General features: G+C 41.4%; 1 protein-coding gene and 1 long non-coding RNA gene across 3 annotated transcripts in view; one reads left to right on the top strand and one right to left on the bottom strand.

Annotated features, from left to right (window-relative positions):
- Positions 1-6,990, bottom strand: part of LOC138634401 (homeobox protein Meis1) — a 76,990-nt gene extending 70,000 nt beyond the window's left edge. The window contains exons 1-6 of the mRNA XM_069721308.1: positions 6,296-6,990; positions 4,286-4,506; positions 2,947-3,088; positions 2,559-2,609; positions 1,955-2,005; positions 515-658 (exon numbers count right to left, since the gene is read on the bottom strand). Coding sequence (XP_069577409.1) covers positions 515-658; positions 1,955-2,005; positions 2,559-2,609; positions 2,947-3,088; positions 4,286-4,506; positions 6,296-6,307 — 621 coding nt within the window. The 5' untranslated portion in view covers positions 6,308-6,990. The remainder of the gene's footprint in view (positions 1-514; positions 659-1,954; positions 2,006-2,558; positions 2,610-2,946; positions 3,089-4,285; positions 4,507-6,295) is intronic.
- Positions 6,991-8,215: 1,225 nt separating this feature from the next.
- Positions 8,216-11,418, top strand: LOC138634406 (uncharacterized). Of its 2 annotated transcripts, XR_011311973.1 has the most exons (3): positions 8,216-8,625; positions 9,021-9,320; positions 11,005-11,418. It is a non-coding gene; the product is annotated as an uncharacterized lncRNA (long non-coding RNA). The 2 variants fall into 2 exon arrangements; XR_011311972.1 differs by having other exon boundaries at positions 8,216-9,320.
- The last annotated feature ends 12,338 nt before the right edge of the window (positions 11,419-23,756 follow it).

Raw genomic sequence — 23,756 nt, 5'->3', positions numbered from 1 at the left:
TGGAGAAACCAAAGCATCTAAACCACAGTCTGCAGCCCATGCTGCTGCTGCTGCTGCTCTCTCCTGGGCAGCACAACACCGAGGAGCTGATAACATTCGTTTACGTTCAAAGAGAGGAAGAGGGGAGAGAAAAATGGAGAGAGAGGCAGTAAATTAAAATCGACATGAAACAGGTCAAGTTTATGGCGATGCTTTTTCGAGCTAATCTTCCCAGGTCGGTTTCGGGTTCAAGTCTTAATGGGCCAATAATAGCAACATTATTCAGAAATTTTTTCATTCCGATGGATGGAATGTAAAATGGCCTTAATCATATGCAAATAACAGCGCAGCGGAGTACTGACCCAGAATAGCTGAATAGCCAACAGCGAGAACACACACAGACAGAGACACACACACACACACACACACACACACACACACACACAGAGAGAGAGAGAGAGAGAGAGACACACACACACACACACACACACACACACACACACACAGAGACAGACAGACAGACGGAGAGATGTACCTGATCTAGGGCCACCGATCTTGTGATTTCCTCGTTGTCTGATTTGGACCCGCCCTCTCTGTCGTCTATGACCAAGTCGATGGGCATCTTGCCTTTCAAGCAGCTGATGTACCGGTGACAGAAATTATCACACAGCTCGTGTACCTATGGGGAGAGGAGGCAGAGATGTCACACACTCACCCAAAAGGGACATCGTCAAACAACAGTGCTATGTGCAGTCACAACATCGCCCCGACTCCCACCCCTTTCACATCCCAGTGTGCCCTCAAGAGTTTTTAAGCAATTTGGCAGAACGGAAGATCACAGCACTGCATATAAAATATCTGAATATTCAATTTATTACTTATAAGAGCTAACGTGAAGTGATGACTAATCACTGACAACATATTGTTCTTTTGTGATAAAAAATGTATTTAAGGCGGTCAAAAACTCAAATTTCATTTCATTATTTAGCTCCCAAAAAGTTTTTAATGTTGCTTAATCTTTGCTCTGAAATTATTAAAACTGAAATAAGGTCAGTTTCGACTCATTCAGGCTGAAGTGTGTCCATTTCCCGAGCCTTGAAATGCAGCGCCAGTGGGCTCTGTGCAGAATCTGATAGCAAGTTTATTTTTTTCTCCTCTCAAAATAGAGATATCCTCGAAAATTGACAGTGACAAGAGGGCTCAGAGGCGACAACACACTCAACACCCGTGTTAAATTCATCATCGGTGCCCCGGGTAGTGGCCATTAGAGGAGGGTGACCCGCTTGACTGACATTTAAGGTAAACTGTTTAATTTTGTCTCCTTATTACATTATCACTGCCAATGTGGCGCATCCCACTGCACGAGAAATGTCAGCTGCACGGGCAGAAAAACAAAGAGCTGCTCTCCATCATAAACTTTATTTAGCGAGTTTCCTTTAAGGCTGCACAACATACAGTGCAGCTTTCATCTGCAACCCGCGTTACACACTGCAAGATCTGTCGGAAAAGCAGTGCGCGCACAGATAACTTCAAAAACTCAAAAACTTTTAACAGCTTTGATCGTGTTTCAGATATTGTCTAGGTTAAAGTTGACTGCACAGAGTACTGCAGTCCATCTGATCCAGAGACAAATCATAGTTTTACACCCACTACTCCCTCCATCCACAGATGGCTGCCTGGGGCCTTTTGCCCTCCACAAAGAATCATTTCTAAAAACCCACAAAGTTCGCCTATATGTTTCACCTTGCATGCAATTTCTGCCAGCATTAAACTTCATTAAAACATGGGGGAGATTTGGGCACAGAGATATCCGTTCCAGTTGTAACAGCTTGCGTCGTGATTAAACGCGGAAGAGAAATGGCCCCATGATTGATTTTGACGCTAATTATAACCGACTAGCAAAAATACATTTATGCAAATAAAGCCCATAGGTCTGAAGTGGTACACTGGACAGAAAATGGTGAGAGAATATTACCTTCTCCAGCTCCAGAAGATGAAATCGTAAAACTTGAATGGCTTGAATCATCTGAAAAATTAAAATAACAATAAAAAATGAGCTGTTCACATCTCTTGATATTAAACAGACGCGTTTTTCTCAATACAAGTAACTGCAGATGAGGAAAATATTCATATGAATGGATTTTATGTGGAACTGATATTAAACTTGGATGTTATTACAATATGGAGAGCAGGCATACAGTACAGACTGAAGCTGCAATAAGCCTCAGAGTCAGAGATCTATTAGCCACCAACTAGTGGTGAGGAAAGCGTTACTCTACATTTAAAGTATCAAACTGTGCAAAGTGAAGGGAATGAATAGAATAACTTTCCAGGCAGAGTTCAAAGGTGTGTGACAGCTGTCTAACAGCGGCCCTTCATGTGCAGATACAACCGGGGGCCATCGTGATATCAAACGGCCCAAAAAGAGGAACATCATCTGTAATCCTGCTTTAACTTTTCAGCAGCACGTGGCTCCGTGACAGACGAACGGCCCGCCACTAAACATCCCAACGACAGCTGGTACATTCAAAAAATATTGTGTGAAATCACATTTTCAAAATTAAAAATATGTATCTTACCAGATTATCCAGCTCTGGATTCGATGAAAATAAAGGTTTTTCTGCCCGAATCTAAAAATCAAAACATTTTCATTAAATATATGAATATAAAATAAATCTTATCAATAAAATATAATGCAAGATTAAATTAAAACACAAGAAGCATTAAATAATGCAGCATTAATTATTTATTTGCACACAGCAAATACACTAAATGAAAGCTTTTTTTTTCTCTTTTTTTTTTTTTTTTTTAAATGACTTTTGTTTGATGAGTGAACGTGTTTTGTTTTTTTTCTTTCACTGCAGAGTTAACTTTACTCACAAAAGTCAGAGCTCCCACACTTTGGACATGCAGGAAGGAGCTCAACTAGCCCGAGCATGCACATTACAACAGTCAAACTTTCCTGACCTGTTTTGCAAACACAGCTATGTCTTCATTGAAAGATTCCGATGAACAGACGTCTCCTCCCGCCACCCCGGGCTCTCTGGGGGTGCAAGTCGCTAATTCACATTTCTCAAAAATCAGTGCAAGCAAGGGGAACAGGGGGTGCCTGGGAACACACACAATAGCAAATGTCACCAGAGAGAACAGCGCCGGGGTCAAGACTACTCCAGGCTAGATTTAGCCAGCCATGCTACTCTTCAACAACTCGCCCATGGGGACTGCTGCTGCAGCCCCATGCTATTATATTATGCAGAGGCTCGGAGAAAGGCTGCAAACAGCGGGCAGACTTCTGTGATTAAATCTAGGCGCGCCTAATAGCATAAAAGCTTTAGAGTCTGTCAAACAATTTCTTGCACAGGTCTCCGTTTGGACCACAGGCGTGTGTGTGTGTGTGTGTGTGGAGACTGCAGGCGGTTGTGCGCACATTTGTTTGTCATTTATTGTTTAAGTCTATAAAGTAAATACGTGCAGCCTGGTAATGCGCACGGGAACAATACGACTCCTAAAGTTGTGTCGGAGTGGCAGGAGACGGTGAAACTGTTACTGGCGTGTTCAGTCACCCTGAAAACATCATTCTTAGAATTTTTAATTAACTCCTGCAAATTAATAAATGATATGCGTTTGTGGGATTTCCTTTAAACATTATATATTTCTTAATTTGCTGAAGCGTGGCATATTAACACAATTAATTAAAACGGTTAAAACAGAGAAGGTAATTATTTTGCTCCTAATAAACGATGAACCTTCCAAAAAAAAAAAACAACTACGCAAAGTAAATTGTAAAAAAAAAAAAGACGACGAAAAAGAATAAACATACTGCAAAAAAAAAAAAAAAAAAAAGGTGGAGTTTTACTTAAAGCAGACTTGTCTCATAATTATTCCTAAAATTAAAAATACAAATGTCAGTGAAATGAGCAACGGGACATCCACGAAAGACTCTCCATAAGTAGAAAAAACTGTATTTCTTTTTGCTCCTTCAGTATTTTTAAACGTTTACGCAGCAGAAACGTGACTGACTTCAAAAGCAGAATATTCCAAATTGTGCAAAAATTAAAAGAACAACAAAAAGCCCGTGCAAACACTCTCCTTCTCAGCGCCTCTGCAGCAGTTTGAGCGCCAGTGTTTTTGCTGAAACAATTACCCGGGACACGTTGCTGTCCCGGGCTCAGTCAGAGCCGGTGTTTGTTCGTGTTAACGGGACTGATTTTGCACCACAAGCCCGATTGCCCCCCCCTCCAGGGCCTGGATACACGCCTGCCCTCCAAAGACTGAGCTTCCCCACGGGCCGGAGGCTCCCACCTACCCGTATATAGCGTCTTTATCTCTCTTGAGAGCGTCGTTAACGGAGGAGCCCATGCTGGGAGGCATGGTGTTGGTGTGGGCGGTGTGCGGGTACTGGTGAGAGTGCAGCTGGGGACCGTGGTTGAGGTGCACCGCCTGCATGGACCGGGCGCCGTGCGGGTCTCCGTACATGGTGGTCGGGATGCCCACACCGTCCATCCCGTAGTGGGGCAAGTCTTCGTACTGCACACAACAAACACGCGGGTCCACAGTGAATACACATGCACAAGAACGGATCAGACCATATGTCAGACTCTGATTAAAACTTTGCTATTAAACATCAAGTCGGGAAGAAAGTGTTAAGTTGAAAGAGTTGACACTTTAAGTTTTGTTTTTCTTCTTTTAAAAAGGAGACAAATTTAATTTTGCCAACGGCGCGAAATTATTGATTAATTTACAAAAACCAATAGACGCGTTTCAACATTTTCCTTAATTAAAATGAGTTTCCACATACAAGTGCACCGAGCTGCTCTCTACTTTCTGTCAAAAACCTGTCACTTACAACACATGGAAAACAAGAGGAATAAATCGCCGCAGTGGTTTAATTTCTTCTTCAGAAAAGTTTTAAAGACTGAAGTCTGGGGTTTGTTAAGCAGGACATTGTTTACAATAAGAAAACTACAATGATTATTCTGGAGTGTAAACTTACTCAAACTCACTCTTGAAGCCCAAATGCAGATTAATTATTCAATATGTTCAAAATTACTGGGAGTACAAAACACTATAGGAACACGGATCAGTTATTGTTATTATTATTATCATTAACTAGAGAGTTGTTGGGGTTTTAACAGCACGAGCCCGGCGTGTTGTGTTTTCACTTTATACTACAACAAATGTCTTAAACTTTTTAATTGCAGTGCTCTCTAATTTTAAAGGCTCATAATTGTGCAGCATGTTATTACCCATCAAGCACACTATAATTAGTGCGTGCAACAAACGCAAGTAAAAACGCGTGTTGTCTATTCCAGGCGATGTTTCACCGGAGTTGAAAATTCAAACTTTTTTTTTTTCACGTGTCAGTTTGGATTTGAATAATGGAGCCTCGTCTTTTACGCTGTTGTAGTTATTAAAGACGCTGTTGGTTCTGTTAAAACTCGGCTGCTTCAGGTCTAAGCTCAAATTTAGAAAAAAAAAATAATAAAAAAAAATCTTTATTTGAGGTTTGCTTCTTTTAACACACACACACAAAAAAAATAGACTTGAATTATTGATAGTGCTCGCTTGATGTGACAAACAAGTGCCGGGGAAAGAGTAAAATGCATTATCACTTAAAGCTGAACATTTCGACCCTAAAGGCAAAGAGGTGCAAACCCCAGCGTGGTGCAGCTCCAGTGCCAAACTAAGCAGCTAAATGTGTCCAGTGTCCCTAACATCTCTGCTTTTTACACTGTTTACTATCCGTGTGGAGATCCAGCCGCTGTTCTGAGGCAGTCCTGGAGTGTATGAATCAAAGCATTTGTCATCACCTCATTCCTAAAAACTGCCTCACTGGCATTTATGCTAATTTTACATGTTTTCGTGCAATTCACGATGTACAGTCGAGTGATGCAGAAGAAGTGACGGTAGAATTTTTGTTTTACTCTTAAATTCTCGATATGAAATCTTGACGAAAGAGCCAAGAGAGAAATGTGGGGATTTGTTTTGCCTCTATGCCCTCCCCCATTTCGCTTCCAGTAACTGGCCTGTCATAACTAATCTAAAAAACATAGCCGATGTGAGATACGATCACGCTTCCAATGTCCCTCAGTGGGCCAGTTTGTGGAGCAAACGAGTGCGGCCGTGCGTAATACCGTGCCAAAAGACGCCAAACATGAAATTGTGTCTCCATGTGTCAGGAAGACGACAGAAACTCTCGCCGCGAGTGTCCGTGTGGGTATGCGTGTCATTAAGCCACGTTACAGTGCAGCATTGCATTCAAGCGCGGTAGACTTAGAGAAACTTTTTTTTTAGGGGGGGGGATTGCCCTACGTACCCGTTGCGCCATAACCCTCCTCACTCCCTGGTCGTCCTTTCAGTTTAGATAAATCCCCTCTGAGGCCAGGGTGGAGACGAAATAAAGAAAGAAAATCCGAGTAAATGAGAAGATGTTTCAGCCAAAATCCCGTATGCCTTTTTTTTTTCTCCACGGAACGGTGAAGCCAGCTCCCGCTTTCTGTGCAAGTTTAGCCCAGGCGCGGCGAATAGGTCCTCGGCTATCCTCGGGGCAGCGGCGCCGGGCTCCTTTTCCAAAACCAGGATGAAAATAAAATAGCCCCTCAAACAAAACTGGCGACTCTCATGGCTTTTCGCCACTCCGCCTGTCAGTCAAAACGCGAGGGCTTGTCAAAAGTACCGGATGAATGATGGTCCGACGCGCGTCTCCACGGGATCGGCACCACCTAAATGTTAATGGTAACAATCACAGTTAAAAAATGAAGCAGCTCTCCTCTGGTTTTCTTTGATCACTCTCGGCTCCCGGCTTGATTTTCTTATGCAAAAGCGTCTAGAGGAGATCAAGAGGAGGTGGGGTGATAATTCTGGCTTAGGCTTTCTTAAAGGAGCCACGATCGATGCTGTGCGTGTGTGTGCGTGTATGTGTCTGTATGTGTGTGAGTGCGTGTGTATGCGGGAGCCGCCAGCCCGTTTGTGTACAATGGATGTGTGTGTTGAGCTGAGGAGGAGCGGAGGATCTGGACCAGACTGCTGAAACCCGGAAGTAGTGGTGGCCATAACAGGTCGCGTCTTACACAACGCACCGGGCTGCAGCAAGTCGTGCGTAGAGGAGGGGGGGTGGGAGGACCCTGTGAGCCCAGCCAGCCGCACTGCGAGCTGGAACAACACTGGCATAAACACAGAATATCCACCTATGACTCCAGCTTCATGTCTCATCCTTCACAAACTGACTTCAGTCTCCAGTCTGGAACACTGAAACATGCGAATTTGGGGATTTACGCGCTCAGCATCAACTTCTCTATATGTAAACAGTTTACAAACGACTTATTGAACCAACTTTCAACTCTGATGTGAGTTATTGTAAGGTATGTAATTAAGAGCTTATGTGGCCTGAATTAACCGGCCATGACTTTATAATCAATAATTACATTTCTGCTATGAAATATAAACTGTAGTCAAAAATAAGCCTGAGACTACTTAATAATAACAGTTTTGGAGTCAAGTTAAGCTTCAAGGCTGCCATCATCATGTCTACGTGATATCCAGTGTAGGTTGTAGCCAAACATCCATGTTTTGCAGGTTGTGGGCCTCTTGTAGCTCACTATCACCTTCTGAACTGCCTCTATGCTTCATGTTTGTATTCATGTATATGAGATTTTAGAATGTAAATCCCACAGCCTATAAAAAGCTTGGAAAAGTGTGGACTCCAAAATAAAAAACGGAGATAATAAAAACAACTTTCCCAAAGTTATTTGGGAGGGAAGTCTATATTTAATTGGAGCATTGATTGTTATTTAAGGAAAAGCAGCGTGATTAATCCACATATTGACACTTGGTTGTGGTCTGAAAGCTGACATAAGTCATTTAAAATATTACAGTATGGCTTTCAAGGCATCTTTTTTATGTCACAGTTTATGTTGTCCGTCCCTCTCCCCCACAGCAGCGCCGAATGGGTCGCTCCAGTCTGCCCGGGCTGGCCAATGGCAGGCAGGCACAGGGATGGGAGCCCCCTATTGGTTCCCCACATGATCGATCCGGAGCTGATTGATCGGTTTTAGGCCACAATCGCGAGGAGGCACAAAAACTAAACATCGTCCGAGACCAGAATACACACACCTCGCGCTGCTGTCAGCTTCTACGGTGTCATTTCAGGGAAAAACGCTGAATATTAGACTAAGACATTTCTCTTTCTCTTTCTCTCTCTCTCTCACACACACACACACACAGGCGCGCGCACGCACACACACACACACACACACACACACACACACACACACACACACACACACACGAATTTCCACATCTCTGACTGACTTTACTTCTAAGTACGCTCAGACTTTCACTAAACTTCTCAAAACCAAACAGACCTGCACTCACGTTCAGATCTGATCACCTTTCTGTTCTCACAGTCAGTAAATTCTACTTTTTCACATTTCACTTGAGTTTTCACGGTTTGCCGTACAGATATTATAAAAGTTTAGTCAAATATTGATGAACTTTAATTTATGGAGGCAAACTTGGATTATCGAGGAATTTCAAGAAAAAAAAAGTAATGATATCATTGAATAATATGTGGTCATAAATTAAACAAATAGTTATAATTTACAACTTTCTCTCGTTATATCTGAGTCCTCGCCAGGATATAAAGAGGTACGAATCTTATTTCATTTAGTTGATCTTTTCTTTAATTAAGAAAGGAGTTTAACTACCGCAAGATCTGCATGAAATATTAATGAGATATTTCATGGCATATGGAGAAATACCAAAACGGAACAACGTGGATATTATTAGTTTTAAAGTACGAGCATTCATTAAAGATTTCCAGAAATTTCAAAAGAATATTTGTTTGGTTTTGCGATTGTTTTTCCCTCATGGTGATCACGGACTACAGGTTTACCCAACTTTTCTTTTATTTCTCAGCCCATCACACGTGAACGGCGAGTGTGTAAAAGAGCCACATTATCTCCTGATTATGCTCATAAGGTGTTCCTGCTCGGTGACAGCCTGTTTGATGTTTTTTTTTTTTTTTTTTTTTCCCGGTGCAGTGCGTCCAGTCATCGATCATCTGCCCCCGGTGCCAGAAACGGTGTCATAACATGATAATGCGGCTTCACACATTCGGCGGTGATTCCTGTGGTAAAAAACCCGAGCGGTGGGATCCGATGGGACAATTTTACAGGCATGAAATGAGTATCAAAGCCTCCCGCAGTCCGGCCGGCGAGTCTTCTGGGCGCGGACAGAGGAGAGAGCCACGAGGCACGGACTTTTACGCACAGACACACCGGATCAAATAATAATCTGGCTTGATTTGTGCTCGTCCAGTTTGCTAATTCACTTATTTATTGGTGAGTAGAAGCTCTCCTTTTCTCATTGTTTTTCTATTTTTTTTTTTTATACAACATAGTAAATAATTAAAAGGCGATTAATGCCACATAAATATTTTCTTGAAAGGAAGTTATTTTTAATTAAAAGAGATGCTACAGTTTAAACCCACTTTCAGCTAAATTTGTGGGTTTGGTGGAACACAAACAGGATAATACAGCTCACTGTACCACAAGGTAAATTCCAGAGTCATTGAGAAGAAGTAAGACTAAATTAACATGAAATGAGTTCACGTCAGCGCCTGCTCACTGTAAAAATAACTACTATGGCATTATAAAGCAATTAAGCTACTTCAATTAGCATCCATAAAAGCAAACTGGAGCTCCACTTTCTCTCCTGGAGTTGTTCTTTCGTGAGGGTCAGCGCATTTCGGTATCCTGAGCGAGAGCAGGGGGGCAAATACCGTCACTTCTGCTTAATCCGCTTTGCGATGACGGTAATGCTTTGAGTCGTTTCAATAAAATCAGCAGGTATTACTTTCAAACGGCTGAATGCAAATTGACAGCATGTTTGACTGCCGAAACAAATGGAAGCGTTATTAGACGGCCTGTGCGTCCTGACTCGTGCTTAGTGGACACAAAGAGAGACTGCAGCCTTTATGTTGGTTTACACCAAAAACACGCGCATTAGTCAACTCAATGTCTAAATACTGAAAATCAATCTCTAAGGTGTACGTTCTTCACTAAGTTACATATTACTATTATAAGTCACTACGGGGTATTTCTAGTTCAGATAAATGTTGTAAAAATACGCAAATGTGAATATCAATTTCTAAAAGGTGCCGTTTTTTGAGTAATAAATAAATAAACAAACTGATCCAGGTCTATCATTGTCAGACTAGTTGCCTATCCGCTATCTATCATTCCCTGCTCGTCTGCGGCTGTTTGAAAAAAACAAAAACAAGGAGCAACTGGCAGCCTGAGGAGTCAAACTAAGGTCAAACTTTTTGCAGCCCCGCAGCTTTGCGCCCAAACGTGTTGGGATCTGCAAAAAAAAAAAAAAAAAAATAAAAAGGACCACTGAGTCTCTCTGCTTTGTGTCATTGCTGCTGCTCACAGGCAGGCACATAGACCTGCTGCACAAAGTTTTCACAGTTTATCTAATTAGATGAAACTACTAGTATATTATCGCCTGTCAGATCAGCCAGCCGGATTCATTGGGGGTGCATTTATAGGCGCTGTGCTTCCAAACTGTTCAATAAGAAAAAGGCGCACGGGTTTGTGGAAGCAAATGATTTCTCCTGCCTCGCAGATTTGATTCAAAAGTTAGTCCAATGAGCTAAACTAGAGGGTGACGTGTGTATAATCCATCATAAGAAGAGCACATGTATTATACCCTGATTCTCCATCACAGTTGATAAATTCTTGATCATGAAAGTGTAGAAATTATTTTAATATTCAGTACAGTTGTTGTACATCATTGTAAAGGAGGATGGGATTTTATTTTGTCCAAGGATTGATGTTTTTCTTTTAAAGAATGACACTAATATATCTTGAGGTTATGGCGCCTAAAGCGTCATGGTAAATATGTCTTTGTAAATTCACATCTTTGGTATATTAACAACAATAATCTCGCCATATTAATTTGAAACCATGAAATCAATTGTATTTTCTTTTTCTTTTCTTTTTTTTTTTTTTTTTATCAAAGGTAAGTCTCTCCTCTGGGAGTGTTCAATGCTTCTGGATCCTGCAGTCTGGCCCACACGTTGATCTGAGCTGCTCTCGCCTCTCACACACATTAATGCTTAATCATTTGCGCCTTCTACCGGAGCTGTTGGAAATTACAAGCAGTGCAGAGGGACACAGGAGGACTCAGGTTATTTAGATAAAATGAAAAAAGTTGAACCTCTGCAATATAAATCCACTGTTAAAATTAATGTGTACTTCTCTTGCATTGTCAGTATTTTCAGCTTTTATGTGTTGCATTAAATACTGCTTGAATCTATAAAGAATTTACTTGTCATATTGCTCACGATATTTACATGTAAATAATTTAACATGCTAATAAAACTTGTAAAAGTGACACTTGCATTTTGGTGTGTTGCTTTTAATTTCATCTGTCCAGTGTGTCCCTTCATGTGTTTGTTTAATTTTAACATGAATTATGAAATGTTGATATTAAAGCAAGGTCTGCTCATTTACTGTCAACGTGACATAAGTAACATTTCAGCTGCTGCTCCAGACATAAACAAATTCCAAATAAAGACAAGAACTCAGGAGATCAAAGCTTCAAGTATTCAAAATCTGGTTTAATAATAAAACAACACTCAGCTGCTTTATGAATTATAATCTGCTTTGAAGATGTTACCAAGTGTAAAACCATAATATGTTTGAAATATATCATTGAATCTGCTGCTGCTTTATTTCTGAACAGTTGTTACGTAGGTGTTGCATTAATGTGAGCATGTGGCTTAATGATGAGAACTGCAAATGAACTGAACCCGAACAGACACGAGAGCGGCTTGAATGTGACAGTCACACTACCGTCCCTGCATCACACCTATAGATACATATGTGATAAACAGCTGCTTTTCCTATATTCCACAATCACACACACAGCATATAGACCTCTAAGCATATAGATCCAAGTGAGCGCACACGCACGCGCACACACACACACACACACACACACACACACACACACACACACACACACACACACACACACACACACACACACACACACACACACAGCAGATTCCTGTAATAATAACTGTGCTGGACGCTGCCAGTCAATTTTCACATTGTGCCACCGGCCAGCAGGTCAGCAGCTCCACTTTTGCTCTAAAAGACTGCTGAGTCTGAATTAACCCCACAGATAGATAGAGAGCTCAACCGCTCCGTCACACACACATACACCTCCTTACCTCTCCCGGTGTCCCTCACCCACCCCTGCAGCAGCATTTGTCACAGGCACTATTATTTCAGGTGTGCTAATGGTGTCACAGACACATTTGCAGAGAAAGGAAGAGACAGGGTGGAAGTGGAAAAAAGGAGGACAGAGGGAGAAACAAAAGAGGAGCATCATCATCATCATCATCATCATCATCATCATCAAATGTACTCCCCTCTACCCAGGAAAAACCCCAGGGGTGAAGGGTGAAGGGTGAGGGAAGAGTAAAGGGGTGATGCATATCGGCCAGTCGCACCATCCAGGGTGAGGATGAGGGAGGGGGGGCGGGGGTTCTCACACCTCCCAGGGAGACTGTGAATTGATCAGCACCTTAGAGAGAGAGAGGGAAAGTGAGAAAAAAGGCGAGCAGCAAAGCAGAGAGACGAAGGATGGCGACGAGGAGAGAACGAGTGGAAAAAAGATGGGTGTCGGAGCTCGGCTGTAAAAACCAGGAGGAGGGAGAAGAAAAACAAAACAGCGATAGGAAGGGAGGAGTGAGGGAAGGCTGCAGAAAAGAGGTGTGAAGACTCATCTTTTCCTGGATGTGGTGTGAGTTTAGGCTGGAGTGGAGAGTGGCCTGGGAGCAGAGCATAGCCTAGTGGTAATAAACCAGCAAACCCCCAGAAGAGAAGCAGCCGGCATCAAGCTATACGGAAGAAGATATATGAAGAGCTTTGGAAATCAAAACGATATATTCAGTCTGCGCTGGCAATGTTTGGCTGAAGTTCATGGATCAATATTTCAATCATGCAGCCGGTACAACTGCACATACAGTATGTACATGTGTGAAAAGTGTCAGGAGTTTTGATTGGTCGTGCGAGTCCCGGTATATTTTATATCTGATTTTAAACCGAGACATCAAACTTTTTTGCGTATTAAATTAATGAATTATTATAATAAATTAAATATAATTCAAGTCCTTATTTATTGTTTATTTCCTAAAATTTAAGTATCACATTGTTGTGTCCACAATATAAATACATAATAATAGTAACTTAAAGTTGTGTGTCCAGGATAATGCAAAAGAATTTGAGCTCAAAGTTATATTCAAACAAATATAATGATGTTTTTTCCTGCGGCTTTACTGCCAGAGTGTGTCACGCCGACTTCTTTTTCGGTGGATTTTCAAAGTGCACCGTTCATCCAGATGATGGCCGGTTTTCCTGCCACAGCGGCTGGTAGAATATAAAAACTTTAACCGCGGCCAGGGTTTTGCTTGTGGCTGATGTGTATCTCCCAGGCAGCAGTAAACACATGGTCACCATGAAATGCAGCTGTGACAAACAAACACACACACGCACACACACACACACACACACACACACACACACACACACACACACACACACACACACACACACACACACACACACACACACACACACACACACACACACACACACACACACACACACACACACACACACACACACACACACACACACACACACACACACACACACACACACCATTAAACCACTGTGCAGCACTCAGTATGTCAGTAAAGGTGATAAAAGCTGCAGATTTTCATTTGCATCTTTGACCAGATCACCCTGTTGATAGTGAATTTCTTTCAGATTCAACTTCAATCAATCTAAAAAAAAATTAAAAAAAAATTGGAATAGACAGATTGAAAGATTGTATTATGAAGCTTTTCATGTGTAAATACTAAAAATATCAAACAAATACAGTAAAAACGATACTGGAAATATCATCGCCTAAATAAGAGCAGTTACCTAAAATAAGAGTAATAAGATGCAGTAAATATATTAGGTAACAGGTGATAAAAGGACCTCGTGTCATCCCTAACATTTTTGTAGTTGCGTGTGATTTGTCTCAATCAAACTAAATCCAACAAGAGAGAGACTGAAGCAGCGCTGTAAGAGATTAGAAATGAGCTAGCTAAAATATCAGTTTAGAAAAGGTGCCATCAGATCGTGGTGCCTTCAAGTCTTCTGACTGTTGCAGAACTGAGGACCGTGCACACTAAAAGCTCCTTCCTTACTGGTCTTCATCCTGACGAGGAAAAGACTCGCAGGCATTCAGGCACGAGTCTGCGATTGATTTGAAAACCAATAACAGATTCTTAGAATCAGTTTTAAAACAGCCACAAAACCAGGGAAAGGATGTTAAACGTGTGCTGTTCTCCAGTTGTTGGTCAGCATTTTGAAAAATCTGCAGTTCATCTAAACATGGCTTCAGTTGAGGTTTGTCGTTATGAGACATCTTGGCACTACACCAAAGGAAAAAAAGGCAGGTTTGGTGATCGTTATGATGCAGACTTCAAAATAAATTCAAATCAGCAAGTGAAATGTTGAGATAAAACCAGGAGCAAATATTTGGCATATCAGGTCAGATGTGTGCACTCCGGTTCAGCAGCGGGGCACTCGTCCATCCCTGCAGCACTGAATCAGATTACCAAACATACTGATTGACTGCAGCGGTTGCAAGTGAACCTACTGGCATCCCTACTAAACAAAGTTATCTCTACTGAAGTTCATGAAGAGGTCAGTGGTCACATCAACTCATCTAAGATCAATCTGGCACTGTACGACCCTCAGGATCCTAATAAAGAAGCTTTCAAAGCATAAATTCCTGTCATAAAAACAAATGTCAGAGATATGCTGAAGTGCAGAGGACTGGTTCTGCTGTGCACTAACTGGGGCTCTGCTGCAGTAAATGGAAGCAATTATCTTCTAAAAAAAAAAAAAAAAAACAAAAAAAAAAATCCACCACGGCTTTTTCAAACAATAAGACACAAACTTGTTTTCTGTGAAAAGTTCTCCTGAAGCCACACGCAAACTGTCAAAGAATCAAGGTAGCATGATTTATTGTGAATGTATTCAACTTAGCTTTTGTTAATTATCACAAGTGTCATAACCATCAAATGACAACAACAGACGACTTGGCGGGCGCTAATGTTTGACACTTCTATCTTTATACCTTTTGTTCTGCCGCTCTTTCTTCCTTCCTTTGTTTATGACACATTATACCACACCTGCCTATGATAATTATTCCTCAATCTTGCTTCTTTTCTTTTTTTTTTTGCTTCATCCTTGAATTTTCTAAACGCAGGCAGAACCTGTGAATTTGAAGGTTTCTATTGCAAAGAGCCACAGCATGCCTACTGAGGTGGAAAAAAAAAAAAAAAAAAAAGTCATTATGTTGTCACATCCAGAATCATAAAGGATCTGCACCTGCGATCTTTACCATACATTGCTTTGTTTCCATTAAATCTTTTCTGACAGTTAAACTGTCTGCAGGAATGTAATGGGTTAATGTGAACTGCACTGAAATGCTCATACTCTGCATGAGCTTTAAGTATTCCTTAGTTGTCAGTAACTAACTTCTCCAAAGACAACATAACTTAAATGATTAAAATTGAGTTTTACTATATTGTTAATCACTAATGACAAATACATTAATAGAGACTTATACCTGCCCACAGTCCTATTATAGTGTGTAAAAACCCTTTAATGTTTATATACTTTTTATTGAATGCTAGATTCAGAGGATTAAAGTGTGAAAAAAACATTTGTTTTTATTGCTTTTATATGTGTGCACAGTATGTTTATATCAAATAAATATATATATATATATATATATACACTGTAGTTTCTTTAAAAAAAAAAAAACCTTCAGGAAATGCAGCAAATTCATTTGGCTCTGATTGTGTAACCTAGTGAGAAATATCGGCACTGGAAATGTAGTTCTACATTTGGTGACGTTCATAATTTATCTGATAATTTACAATTTTTTTTAAAAATTATTATTTCAAAAACACAGCAAACGCTCCTCAAATTCAATTATTATGACAACAAAAAAAAAAAAAAAAAAAAAACCTTCATTGAAGTGAGGTTTTCACTCAGCAAAAGTTAATATAAGATCAATTCAGTTTAGACAATCTGCTTTTGAATAATCATAACTGAACTGGAAAACAGACTCGAAATAGTTCTGTAACTCAACAAAGCGAGAGTCGGAGCAGCTGCAGCTGACCGCTTGAGCTTTTCCGAATGGGGCAAAAAAAACAAAAAAAATGTTTCCATCTGAAAGCAGTGACAGAGCTGATCAGTTAGGATTGATATGTTCACAGTGATTACACTCCTCACCACCAAACCACCAGAGCTTCCACTGCAGTGAGCGTTTATGTTCCTGGTTCCTGTTATTACCACCAATTCCTGAAATGTTACTTCCATGTGACCAAAAACGTGCATCTAAAGTGTCTTAATCTCACATCTCATAGGCTCACATGGAGTTTACACGTGATGGTGCACACAGCCAGAAATTGACTCTTGGTATTTGTTTGAAACACGCTTTTAGTATCAGATAAGTGGATTTAACTCATTCCCTGTGAGAAAGTGGAATAAAAAAAATACAAATATTTTCTGACTGTAATGGCTTATTGTTATTATTCTACACGTGGGAATATTAATCTGCTGGTGATTTCGGAGAAGTGGGGGTTAAACCGATCCTCCCTGGGGAGTTAACATCACAGGGCTGAGCATAAACATTTTAGAGATTGACCTTTGACCTATCGGGCAGTAGAAAAGAGTCTGGTGGGGTCACATCCTCAAAACCATTACGGATCACATGCAATTTTGGCTCAGACATTTGGACAGGTAAATTATGTGGGCGCATGTCACGTGCTCACGCAGAGAACCACATTGTCAGTTTCCATAACTTAATGCTCCTCAAAGAAACACAGGTAAATGTTTCCTCTGACACACCGACAACTATCGAACATGAAATACACGTTGACATATGCCTGCATGCAAACACAAACACACACACACACACCTACAAACACACTCGCAGCCTGTCTCGGAGTCAGTCTCTGGCTGACAACATCAGTGCAACCTGATCCGGCTTAATAAAGAGACTTACCTGCATTTACTGCTCCGTTAAAACGCCCTCTTGTTGTTCTACCAATTCACCACACTATAATTGCACTGAGGCTGCATATGGTCCTCATCTAGTGCCCAGCGCAAGATAAAAGCCAGCAGGCTGTGGGTGTACGACGCAGGGGAGAAGTGAGTGAGTGTGTGTGTGTGTGTGTGTGTGTGTGTGTGTGTGTGTGTGTGTGTGTGTGTGTGTGTGTGTGTGTGTGTGTGTGTGTGTGTGTATGTATGTAAGCATTTTAGGGCAAATTGGACCCAACATAACTCCGGGGGTAGTTAGGAAAACTGCATGATGTCACCGTTATTACACTGTAAATGAATGCAGTTGATTTGGCTTTGAGGATTTCTGCATGCGGCGGCCTCTGACATGTGCACCGAGGCTGGTTCACAGATCCCACCTCCACATCCAGGCTTTGAACTGTTCACCGAGAATCACAGCAAAGTATTAACACATCAGGCTAAATTTGTCCACTAATTAGTCACTCACTGTGTCCACTTTATTACCTTTCCGGGAATATTTGGGACAGTTTTACTCCAAAATGAGATAAGAAACGGCAACTGTGGAGTAATTAAAAGGGCAAAATTAACCATCCTCGTGTTATTTTTAAAGAATAGTGGGTCAATTACATCTCGATAAAACCATGTTACAGATAGGGCCGTCTGCATTTTTCTAACTGATGAACTTAAGACGACTTTGGCAAGAAACTAAATAGGCTAAATAAACAGCTCAATAACTGGATTAAGACTGACAGAAGACTGGCTTGTGGAAAACCTCACAGTGCTTCCTTCGTGCTAATGCCAGCACTTGTGCCTGCTCTGCCCAGTCAGGTTTATGAAAGTCAGTCGGATTAGAGCCCAGCTGGGGCTCAGTAAACCAACACTCAGCCTTCGGACTCACACCACCATACATGACTTCCCAAACAAACCTCGACGTCCACCCCACCCTCCTTTATTTTGGGCTCCTTCATCATGCACCCCTTCAGAGTCTTTTCCCTCCTCAAAGGAACCGCTACCACAGCCTTGCACTGCAACCCACACAGGACTCTCCAAACACAACACAACACAGGCTCTGCACCAAATTAAAATACCAAGGCTTATTGAGCAATACTCCTCTAATGGTTTCATCCACCAATGGGTTTTATCTTTGCACACATAAACACACAAGCAGCCCCTTTCGCTGCAACCGAAAAGGCGCCGCTCTCCTCTCTTCTTACGTAAGCTGGCAGAAAATCTCCTAAATCCCTCTCTTTTGCCGTTGTTGTGCTGCGTTTCGGCTGGCGCTCTCCTCTAAAAGAGCATCTGAGACCGGGGCAATTAGAACCTGAGCAGGGCCTCAGCGCATCAGACCATTTAGCAAAGAGGCTAATAAGGGTATGGCTATCGTGAAAAAAACCCCAAAAAACAGAGCTACTGACACTGCAGCACTGCTCGGTATCGACGGTGATTTGACGGCACTGAATCGTATCAAAGGGTTTCAAGATGTTTTCCCAGTGAGAGCTCAGATTGTGGTCGTTTGTCTGGCGTGAATATAAAGAATTTCCAACACTGTCATCATCTCCTGCTTATTGTTTTTCTTTAATATATTTAATAAAAGTATAAAGTTTTGAGTCCAAATTGGCTCTTTGGGTACCGAGGAATGTTTTAGAAAAGCCAGATGTAGAACCAGTTGGAGAATTACAAGCAATATAAATACATAACCTGTTCTATCACATGATAAACTTTAATTTGAATACAACATTTTGAAATATAAATATAACTTTACACACAAACTCGAGAGTTATATTGATAAAAATGCTAGTAAAATGCAGCCTGTCAGAGTGAGCACAGGAATGTGGTGCAGCACCGGCTATCTTCTGAAATCTAAGTAAAATAACACTTTTTAAACTTTAAATATGATGACAAACTCCTCTATCAGGAATGTACTCTGTTATGCATGTACAAAAAGCAGTACTGTATTCTAACACATTAACAGGTGCATACTGTAAGTGCATGCATTCGTCAGATGGCCAGACGGGAAGAGTTTAAGGAAAGCACGAGAGACAGAAGACATCCAGAAACAAAGTGTAAGCAAGAGACAATGAGAGGAAAGGTCATAAAGACGGAAGAAGAGGGGAGAGAAGGAGTAAAAAAAAAAAAAAAAAAAAAAGGCAGAAGAAAGGCAAGAAAGAGAAAAAGAGAGAAAGAAAGAGCAATGGAAGGTTTCTGCTAATTCTTCCATATCTAAGCCTCTTTGCAGAAACTCCCTTTGTCTTCCAAGTCCCAGTCATTAGAGCCTAATCCTATCAACCAGGGGCTAATCTGAGGGCAGAGGGTTCAGCCCCCTCAGCTCCACAGGCCAACACACACACACACACACACACACACACACACACACACACACACACACACACACACACACACACACACACACACACACACACACACACACACACACACACACACACACGTTCACACACAACCGCTAAAGACACGCAAACACACAAAAATGCCTCGAGATGTACACACTCATGCTCGAGCACGTTTGCACTCAAAGAAATGCAGATGTATGAACATGCACAGACAGACAGACACACACACACACACACACACACACACACACACACACACACACACACACACACACACACACACACACACACGTAAGACACTCATAAACACATCAAAAAATAATTAGAAGCCTGTTTTTAGTAAACGAATTAAATCTGAGCAATTATACTATTACACAAAATCAATCATCTCCCTCCAAAAAGTACACTTCTAGCCCAAACTTTTCAGATGATCTGCTTGGAGGAGCAGAGACCTGCATATGTGTCGGTGTGTGTGTGTGTGTGTGTGTGTGTGTGTGTGTGTGTGTGTGTGTGTGTGTGTGTGTGTGTGTGTGTGTGTGTGTGTGTGTGTGTGTGTGTGTGTGTGTGTTATGTGTGTGGCTGGAGGTGGGGGGCATCAGTTTCCCACACATTCCAGCAGAGCCTCTCCCCCTGCCATCATCATTCTCCTCTTTATTTCAGCACTGACTATGCCCAAGATTAGTTATTGATCAGCAAGGATATAAATTATTCTAAAGTGAAGGCCCAACAACACAGTCATTATAGATCGACTATTGACCAGCTCCGATATATCATTCCATTTCCACTGCACTGCACCGCTGCCACCAGCCAGAGAAATGCTCAAATAATGAGATGGGGGATTTTTATGACTTGGGCACACTCAGCTTGACCTTCCGAGGAAGGTAGATGGATAATATCAGCATCGGGTTCTCAAATGCGATGCCATTTACAGAGTTTGGCCACAATGACCCGGTAAATTAAGACAGAGGCAGATTCCAATGGAGATGAATAGCTGGTATGAGGTTGTCTGAGGTTGTCTCCTGGGTTTAAGTCTGAAACCAAATATGATGAGTTCGTTGTGATCCTTCTTGTCTTTGGTTGACAAACCAGTTAGTGTAATTCTGCAGAGTTGATCTTATTACTTTATAAAAAGTAATAGATCATGAATATCAGGTGATTTTTAAAGAATGGGCTCATGTTTCTAATTCCACTCAGGTAAATTGTAGTTGTATTTTCTGAAACACAACATATATTCAGTAGGAGCTTAGGAGCAAATATGCAGGACATATTTATTAAATACTCAGCAGCTTAAATACACACCATGTGAAAAGTATGCCACTTTATTTTGAATGGCATAAGCTTGTTCTGAATCATCATTTGAAAGTACAGAGCTTCACAAGTCAAATGGTGTGAAGAATTTTAAGCTGCCAAAACCCACAGGAACAACAGCAGCAGCAGGAATAGTTCCTTACTTTGTAGTAAAAGTGTGTATACAGCAAAACTGTGTTAACTTTTATATTTAAAAAAAAATAAGGGTAATAAGAAAATAATTTAAAGTGATCAAATGTCTAGTCAAAAATGTTACAAAATCACAATTTGATTTATTGGGCATCCCAAACCAAAAGATCATTAATTTACAAGAAACAGACAAAAAACACAGGCACTTTCAAATATTTAACATTTCGGGGATGTTAAATGATTTAAATTATTTATGAAAAGCAAATGTGCTGATAAATAATTTTTTGTTGATTTAATGTTCAGTGTTCCATGACACAATTCTTGTAATTAGTTCATGCATCTGGACAATGGTTAAGGTTTGATTAGGGCTACACACAAAAATGACTTGGTTACGAGTAAAGAAGGATTTCGGTTTGGGTTAAAATTGGGTTAAAAACGACTTTGTTAAGATTAGGAGGTGTCGTCATCGTGATGAAAATAATAACCAGTTGGTTAAGGTTCATTTCCTGACAACAAACAAACAGCAGTCTTCTGTTAAAGTCGGATGCTTTGTTGAGCCGTCCATCCGCCTGACCTCCTCCCACTTCAGACTTTGTTGCACTATAACAACACCTGACTTTTTTTCTTGGCTCTTAGCAACTTAGTCAAAATTATATCGGCTATTAGAAAGCTTTGTTGCTATAGATAGAAGTCATTTTGAGGCACTGCTAACACGACAGATGCTGAGTTTTTATTCTCTCCGTAGCAGGACAATTTCTTATAACACGATTTTGTGTTCTACAATCGTTTTGCCGTTTCTTGTGTGGGGGTATAATGTGGCAAATGCATTATTATATCTTGTGTATTTGACTCAAAAGCAATATAAGCAGTTTGTGAACCATCGCTTTCCTCCTGGTTGTGACAAGGTTTGATCGCACTTTGTTTTGTTGTCGCTTAGTGCAGAGTTGCGAAGAGGCGGAGACGAGGCTGCTACAAATGGAGGGATTTTTATCCATGGAGGTGTCAGAGAATTTAGCAAAGTGTAAAATACTTAAGGCATCAGGGCAACACAATCCCCTGCTGGTCACAGTATAAATCACCATATATTCTTATTGGCCTAAGCCCTTGTTATGAGTAAATACATCCACAGGCAAGGGAGGCTGGCAAGGTTCACAGGAGATTCATCCAGCAATAGCAGAGGGAAAGTCAGTGTGTGTGTGTGTGTGTGTGTGTGTGTGTGTGTGTGTGTGTGTGTGTGTGTGTGTGTGTGTGTGTGTGTGTGTGTGTGTGTGTGTGTGCGTGCGTGTGCACATGTGTGTGTGCGCACCACATACCGCTTAGGGAGGCTAAGGAGAGGATAAGGAGATCAGCAGAGGGGGAATATCACGCCTCTTAAGCATGTATACACTTTCTAACTTTTACTTTTGCACCCAAAAACCTAAATAAATCCCCCACTCATCTAAGCATGATAGACTCCCCTCACCCTGCTGTGATTTACCTCTAAAATAATCAAATCTCCCTTATTTAGAGACTTTTGGCTTTGCCGCAACACCCTCAGCCAGACAAATTTCAAAGCAAAACCGAATATATTTAACAACTGTATATTATTTCCAATCAGTGATGCTTGTTTACAACCTTTCCGACTCTGTGTATTGGAAAAGCTCGCCGTATATTAACCAAAAACCACACAAAATCAAGTACTTTTCCATCCCGGGCCCAAATTATTTGTTGCTTTCAGTTCCTTGTCTACTTAATGGATGAATTGGGTTAACGGAGGAGGGAGGGAGGAGGAGGTTGAGAGGAGAGGGAAGGGAAGGGACAGAGGGGGGGGGGAGAGCGAGAGAGAGAAAAAAAACAGTTTCATATTTCTGTAAGCCTCAAACTTTTGGCAAACAGAAGAAAAGAGAACTTGGCCCTAATTCCATCTCACGCTGGCGTTTGTGCATTCGAAGTTCTCGGGGGCTGCTCTGGCGGAGGGCCTGAGCCCGTAAATTGGATATTAGGGGGCGATATAAAGGAGCCTGTGTGTGCTCCCGTCCCGGGGAATTATTGCCTCCAATATCCCTGCGTATGCGTCTAGGGCTTCCGAAGCCAGGCCAGATAGATCCTCATCTCATAAGGGGGCCAAGGCTATATCCATTGCTCCTTAACTTTTATGAAGCTCCCAAGCTCTACAATGGGATTTGCCAGGGTGTCTTTTCCCCTTATCCAAGCAAGGGGGGATGTGACAATGCAGATATAGCTGCATTCTTCGGGCTCCAAAGCTCCGACCTCCTATTTGAATACAAGCATTCCAAATTGTAAAGTGGCATTCTTCTTTTTCCTCTGTGAAGCCAGCTCCGTGACAAGATTTCTCCCCGCTTTTAGAAATGCTTTTTTTTTTTTTTTATACGTCACTTCTCACTTTTCTTCCCGCGTCTCACCCTTTTCTCTGCCTACATTTAGCTTGTTTGCATCTTTTTCTGTTCCTTACTCTTTACTCTCTCCCTCTCCGTCTTGCTTAAGTCTTGTTCTCTCATACTTTAGTGACTTGCCTCCCCCTCCTCCCTCTCCCCCTCCTCTCCCGCCATGCCCCTGTGCCCCCACCTCCACCCCTTCCTCCCTTGGGTAATCCTAAAAAGGGGCAACACCATCAGAGGGTGTGAAATTAAATACATTACAGCATTGCGGATTAAAGTGTTTCATAGGCAGTTGCTCATCCACATCAAACTTTAGCTTTTTAATGCCTAACATTTGATCTAGGTTAGAAACCGCGGCCAGAGGAAGGGATTGGGACACTTGTAGACCAAGAGAGCATGAGCCACACTCACTACAGGAGAGGACGGTGTTTAGAGGTAGACAGTGG

The sequence above is a fragment of the Brachyistius frenatus genome, unplaced genomic scaffold (assembly GCF_029030835.1).
Source record: "Brachyistius frenatus isolate BFR_SWC_R1_liver_20210118 unplaced genomic scaffold, ASM2903083v1 Contig_260, whole genome shotgun sequence".
NCBI lineage: Eukaryota > Metazoa > Chordata > Actinopteri > Embiotocidae > Brachyistius > Brachyistius frenatus.
Note: the sequence above shows the minus strand (reverse complement) of the source record. Positions and strands in the feature narration are given on the sequence as shown.